The 7245-nt window shown below is 36.2% G+C and overlaps 1 protein-coding gene across 1 annotated transcript in view; it reads right to left on the bottom strand.

The window, feature by feature from the left end:
* The window catches only part of mv (lysosomal-trafficking regulator mauve), a 27503-nt gene that overhangs the window by 1473 nt on the left and 18785 nt on the right, over nt 1-7245 (bottom strand). The window contains exons 13-19 of the mRNA XM_017616519.1: nt 6907-7239; nt 6673-6846; nt 6064-6214; nt 5425-5996; nt 5232-5365; nt 4366-5146; nt 3557-3698 (exon numbers count right to left, since the gene is read on the bottom strand). Coding sequence (XP_017472008.1) covers nt 3557-3698; nt 4366-5146; nt 5232-5365; nt 5425-5996; nt 6064-6214; nt 6673-6846; nt 6907-7239 — 2287 coding nt within the window. The remainder of the gene's footprint in view (nt 1-3556; nt 3699-4365; nt 5147-5231; nt 5366-5424; nt 5997-6063; nt 6215-6672; nt 6847-6906; nt 7240-7245) is intronic.

Here is a 7245-nt window from a genome sequence, read left to right as displayed (position 1 = left end):
AATTGCGGATAAGTAATAATAAGGATTATTATTTGGAAAAGTACATATCCAGTGGAAGATCGACCTATCTCGGCCGCCAGTTCGAAAGCGCCGTATCTCAGAAAGCTTTTTAAGAACTTATTTCAGAATTTTATTGAAAAACACCCTATCTCAGAATTCGGTTCAAAAACGCCCCAACTCAACTGAAAATATATTGATAATGTGCTGAGATAGGGCGTTTTCGAATCTGCAAGCTTATAGTGCATCTGTATCATTATTATCGTCGTTTAAAGTACAAAACCGCGTATCAACAAAATGTAAAACCGCATATGTGAATTATGTAAACTATTTTCTAGACAATAAAAACACATATTGCAAAATGGTTCCTTTTTTCATAAAGCAATCGCATTTCTGGATAGTATATTTCAGGACGAATGGATAAATATTGAGCCAAGAGCTTGTGTGAGCAAATCCAATTTTTGGCAGCAAATGTCAGTTACGTAGTGTTGCAGATTGACGATACGCGGTTTTGTACTTTAAACGACCTTATATTTCTTTTCAATAAAACCGTTTAACTTAAAATTTTTTTTACTTACTTTACTTTCAACTTTTTAGTTTTTTACTTAGTTAATTATTAACCCTACATGCCTAAGCTTTAACCTTTTACCTTAACTGTGGGGGAAGGATGGGGTTACCGCTAACGACAATTTATTTGTAGCCACTCTACTAACAACACACATTTCTCGACGTGATACGAAATCTTAACTTGGTAGGGGTTCGTGCCTGAATTACGATTCTAAGTTGACAAATCCTTTGTTGTGATTAGATACCTAGATTTCAGTTTCAATATATTGACTGCCTAAACTCATTTCCCGTTCCGTCATTTTTGGGACGACATTTTCGATGAGATTTTTTTTTCTAAAATTGACTGTATTGTACCAGTCAAATCTCTTCATTTGCTACCCATATTGAAAGGGTCGAAAAAAATGTAATACGCCATTTTGTGGTTGGCGCCATCTTGGATTTGGAACTTTTTCATGGATTTTCCCCTACTTGGCTAGATTTTTGTGTACGCAAACAGCAAAACTATCTCAAAAACTATCAATACGCGAATAAACCTAATAACTGCCGAACTTAGTTAGTTTTTTGAATAACAATGTGGTGAGCTTTATTTTCGACATATTTTAAGAAATAGTTTCAATCCTCGTACTCCTGATTTGAAGCACTTGCTTTAAAAGTTTGCAATCCGAAGGGTCACTTCAATTTTTTTGTTAACTCCGTTCAAAGATCCAGTTGTTGGAACAGCACAACATACTTTTAACGAAAATCATTCTTCGGCACGCAATGTTGTGGAGAGAACTACATATAGGGGCTTTAAGAAGCCGGTTTAGATATTTAGCTCGCTCTCTTCAATACCAAACATTATTCAGTGCAAGATGTAAAAGTGGGTCACCTCGTAGACGAAGAGAATGTAACTGCTTTTAATGAAGAAGTACTAAACGATTCTACACTTGAAGGTGCGATGTCCTTGAGTTGGAGAGTGATTGCATCCTGTTTTGAATTCTTATGTTTACCCATTTAAAAGATATACATATATTAGAATTAATTTTTATTGTCAAAATAAACTACTTTTAAATTTATTTTTCTCAAAATTTAAGCAGTTTCATTTTTTTATATGTTCGCTGCCACCAATTTCACAAACTTCAAGTGAGGTGAATGATATCCGAACACTTTTTCGGGGATTCGTTTCTCAGAACCCTTAAATTCACTCGGAATTCATTAAAAAAAGAAAAAAAAAATGTGGAAAGAACACCAAATTTCGGATTCAAAGTGAACTCCAGAAGAATATAATGACTTATTAATACTGACTTCCAGGAAAGGCAACCATTTACGGCAAGAAAAAAACTACAAAAAATTGTTGACTCTCACAAAATAATTTTTTTTAAACATGTTTTTTTATAGCAAATTAGACAAGGATTACGATGGTGTAATTTTAAATCCCTTATTTACTGGTCTTTGCTTTGCAAATCAATCTCAAAAAGTTCAACTGCGAATAGCTAAGTTAGTTAGAGTACAATCATGACCATCTTATATGTATATACATATATGTAGATGTAAAGCTTTAAAACGACGTTAAGATGAAGTCTCTGCGATTAGTAGGAATCACGAAAACTTTGACAGATCATATCTCCGGATCTCGAATACGTGTTACCTTATTTCATGTATAGAACCCACAAAAAAAAATTGAAGCGAATCGGAGACATAACATACTTTTTTTTATGAAACCCGTCCGGTTTAAAAAAGAATGGCTCATATACAAGTTGAGTTCAAAAACATTATAAGTCCATCCCACCTTTTCATCTGTCATTGGAACACCATTTTGTTTTCTGGAAAACTACCATTAAAAATAAATTGGAAACCGCGAGACATATAACTATTCTATGCATGCCGATAGTCTCTAACAAATAGTTTCAGCGTTAAAAGGTTTTTATTGATTATCTCGGAACGCTGATCTTGGACTTGAACAGTTGTCGAACTAATCGATTCAACAAATAAATGTTAAACAAATAATTCCTAAAAGATTCCATTTAGTGGACGAAGTGCTAAAAGAATATTTGAGCGTCTGTCGCTCTTTGGTTAATTTTTTAGACTATAATTTCTAAAATGAGTTTCTACCCAGGTCCGGACTTTCTGTGATATTAAACCAATATATGCACTTGCATAAATATCCGAGCTCTAGTGATATCACATGCGTGACTACTTAGTTTCTAAGGTGGGCTGTAATATGGAAGTGTTTAGGGTTTTGCTTCTAGCTTGTATCTGCGGCAAAGTTTAATAATATTATGTCAAGCAGGTGTAACATTGGCTGCATTTCTTTATTCATTCTGAACGTTTGGAATAAGCTTTTTTGTTTATTTATTCTTTAGAACGTTCCTGTTGATATGGTGACGTATATTTCAAACGCATTCTGTTTATTCCGACTGTGAAATGGGATTATCCGGAATGTATAAAGAAACGCAGCCATTGTATCTTCGTTTGGATTCTATCAGACCGATTCTGAACAGAAACCCCCTGGGAGCCTTCTTGAAACCTCAGTGAAAGTATTATAGTAGATAGATTCAGCAATATCCCCGATTGTGATCAATTAGCACTCCCAACAAATGTACTTACGTATTTATCGCAGAAATTGCAGAATATACTTATGGATATACATATCGTCACCTAATTCACAAAGGCCCTAACCAACACTTTTTTCAAAACTGCGTTTTTCAAAGATTTTGGTAGAATATATTAAAATACACCTTTACTTAAAATTTAAAATGTTAGTACCAAAAAAGTGTTAGTACTAAAAACAACGGAGTTATGCCACTTTTTAACGCCCTATGCCTATGAATGATTCGATTTTTATACTGTTTTTCTTCTCCTGCAAAATAAAAAATTTGTTAGGGCGTTTGTGAATTAAGATAACGATATGTAAATTTAACTTAAATTTGACATAAGGCGACATTAGCAGCTTAGCACAGATATCGCGGGAGTTGTTTTTTATTGTGATAAATACAAATAAAATTATATTTACCTTGGTATCTAAGGAAATAACTCGTAAAAGGAGGTACGCGCACGAGGAAATGCAGCACCGTGCCAGAGTTTGAATAGTGCGAGCTATAATGATACGGCTTCAGCGTCATGGAGCCCATGTTAGTCATCGTATTGTTAATGTACTGGAAAAAATATAGAAATTGTTAGTTTCGCTGAAAACGTAGTGAAGAAACAGGATTTCTTTCTAAATTGTTTTGTTCAAAAATAATAGCTGACACATGGACAAATTTTTCACATGTAGATATTGTGTATAATGCATTGACAGGAATACCCTTCTCCCATGTGGTGCCCGGACCACGAATCTGAAGTCGTTTTGCTTCACCACGTCAGGATTTTGCTCCTAACCTCAAAAAAACGTGCTTGTCACATAATAACCGCCATGCTTTTTGAGGTTAGGAAACAATCCTGAGGTGATAGAGCAAAACGGATTTCAGATTCGTGTTCAGGGCACCAAAACACATCGCGATAGGGTATTACTGTCAAAAGTACATGCCACTTTTTGTTTTTTTTTTGTGGTGCTGTGTAATTTAATTTTTGTTTATTCGGTGACTTCCAGTAAAATTCTCCGCTTAACACTTTTGCAGAACCCTTTAACCTTTACATTAAAATTTTTGGCTAACTTCTGGGAATACGGGGAGTAGTAAAGGGCTAATATTTTGTCACATATTTAATTAAGTACCAACAAGTGTGAACTTTTACCAACTGTACAAAAAATTGTGATGAGGTGAAGCAAAGTCCGAAATCTATCCGTTCCCACTAAAATGTTCCTGATTTTCATTTTTAACTTACCGTATAGTTGTTGATGTAATGTTGTTCATTCTCTTCGTGCTGGACAGCAACAGGTTTCTCCAACTTACGGAAATTCGATGTGTCAGTTAAATCCAATATGTCGGATATATAATTTGATATTATCCATGGAAATATAGGATATTGCATGAGATCATTATAAGTCCGTCCAGCAATTTGATTAAGTGTCATTAAGTATTCCCAATTGGTCAATAAACCTTCGCGCCATTGTTGTGTGATTACGAGAATTTTTGCTTGGTCGGGATGTGTGACGATCTTATCGCAAAACACATCGTACATAATTTTATAATCTTCTTGATTTTGTAGTGAGAAAAATAGAGATTGATTTGTATCTAAAAATATTTCAAAAGCTTTTTCCTGATGCTGATAGCGTTTAAGCCAAATTTCACTTATACTCGAGATATCACAGTTAATGTAGAAGTACTTGCATCGATATGTAGCCATAAAGTATAGTTTATGATCGGTTATAATAATCTCACCATCTATTTCGCCATCTACTGGTAAGAATTTGGCAGGAAAGTTATACAATATTTGAGAGTTGAGCGAAATATTGAGCTGTTGGTCATAGCTGGACAGAAGATATTCTAATGGTCGTACATATTCTGCTATACTAGAGGTACTCGAATTCAATGGAATATCACTGTTACGCAGCTCCGTAGTGTTATAGTCCTCCATAAAGAAGCGTTTATCGATATCCAAATGGCATCGGCGCAGGCGCGTATGGACCCTGGATGGACCTTCAGTGTCGTCTAATTCCCAAGAGCTATTAAATCAAATTTTGTGCACATGTATGTGCATGTGTTGATAATTTCCAGGCTATAGTTAAGGACTTTTCTTTATATACATACTTTTCCGAACGTTCTGCGGAGTGCCATGGCGCACCTTCGTGTGTCATTCGCCGTACAACTCCCAACCACCTTGTGTAAATGCTGGCGTCATCATAGTCTTTTAATTGATACATTAATAGCTTGCGTTCAGAGTTCTGAAATTCGCATATAACTTAATTTACCGTTATATCTAAAAATAAAACATTCTACCCACCTGCAACTCCGCAACGCGCCTTGTAGTTAACATAGACGATTCAATGCAACTCACAGCAAGCGGTTCTAGCCGGAAAACGGTCTCTTCTAATTTTGCCTTTTGTTCCGCTGCAACCGCACTACGATTGAGCTCAATACGCTCCAGTTCATTTTCCAAATTCCACGTCGAATCATGCTCATTGATACCTAATAGTTTGCATAGACGCTCTAAATTTCTCAAAGGTTTTTCCAAATCTTCGAGCAGACACAACCACAGAAACGATTTAATTATCTTTCCATCGCAAACAACTGGCGGCAATAATTCGGATTGGCAAGAACTCCAGAGCGCATCAACAATGAAAGCACGCAGTTCGCGCGGCCGTGATGGCTGCAGACCCCAAGCTATGAAATTGTTACAACGCTGGCTTGTGGAAATGCTATATGAAACAATTAGTTGGAAAAGTTCTATTTCCGCAGCACTAGACGTGTAATTGGTATCACAAATGGTGAAGAACTGCGCACAACGATCTATGAGTAAGCGCAATCTCTCTTTAGTCTCGTTAATAGACAACGTAGAGTTCGGCAGCACAATAACTGTAAAGTGCAAGTAGTAAGTAGGTGATATCAAGACATATGTATATTTTTTGTCTATGGTGCTTACCTTTAAAAGTGGTTGGTTCATTTGCGGGCTCAAAAAACATGCTTATCCACTTTAATTGTAAGCGCGCTTGCGCAGAACGTAAATTTTTGATAACCAAGGCACTTGCACCTTCGTGTAGGAATGTAAGCATGTTTAAAATATCCCAAACAACCTAAAGTCGTAAGATATTTCGGATTTTCAAAGGAAACGGTTAGGATAAGGCCATATTTTATAAGTGCCCGTGCACACAGGCCTCTTACAGCTGAACTGAGATATGAACGCAAGCTTAGGATGGGGATGTTATCAGCAAGCAGAACTGAGGGATTAGATATAAAGCACACTGATAAAAGAAAACTGATGTTAATTCGAAAGAGATTACATTCTCGCTAGCACACATTTGATCATTTGCTTTGATTAACATTCGATTACCGCTCAAGTGTGCTATTTTGCTTGTAAACATCATATGGTTTCTAGTTTTTAATACGAACGCATAGGAAAAACAAGGATGCTTGTTCAAACAACACACAAACCAAAACACAGTATAAGCTTTGAGTGCTCATCAGCTTGATTATAAGTTCATCATCCGGCTCAACTATAAGCGCTCTGTATGCGCGACTCCTTAGTGCTAACCTTGATGAGACCAACTGATTTCAACGACTTCTCTCCTATTTTCGTTAAAAGCGCCAGTATCGATTCTTCTAACAAAGAATCTACAACGTTTGAGCCTAAATATAGATTGAAAAGCGATTTGGTGCAACACAGCAGCAAACCGGCATCAATCAAAAGTTGCTGCTGTTCTGTGTCCTGAAAAGTTAAAGAACGCTCTAGAAGGGTTTAATATAAAAAACATACCTTAATACGTACGGTGTTAAACATTTTGTTGAGAATTTTGAAGGCCTTTGCCTTATGGCTATTTTGATTGTTAGCCATATTTATTACAATTGACAAAAGAGCATTGATTCCGAAACGGTCAACCAGGTGCAAAGTCATGTCCGAGCTCAGAACTGTTGACGAACTATTATATGTGCCAGTAACCCATTCCAAACAAGCTTCAAACATCTGCATATCAGTTGCATATAAAGACATTTGATTTGCCAAGTGCTGGGGATATAAGCTTTTCACATGCGCAACTATGTCACTTTGTTGTAGGCGCTTCAAAAGTACCGCTAATAATTTAATTATGGCGGTACGCACAGCACAGCT

Source organism: Rhagoletis zephyria, unplaced genomic scaffold (assembly GCF_001687245.7).
Source record: "Rhagoletis zephyria isolate East Lansing unplaced genomic scaffold, Rhagoletis_zephyria_1.1 Rzeph_scaffold_01221, whole genome shotgun sequence".
Taxonomy (NCBI): Eukaryota; Metazoa; Arthropoda; class Insecta; order Diptera; family Tephritidae; genus Rhagoletis; species Rhagoletis zephyria.
This window is presented reverse-complemented; position numbering and strand designations above follow the sequence as displayed.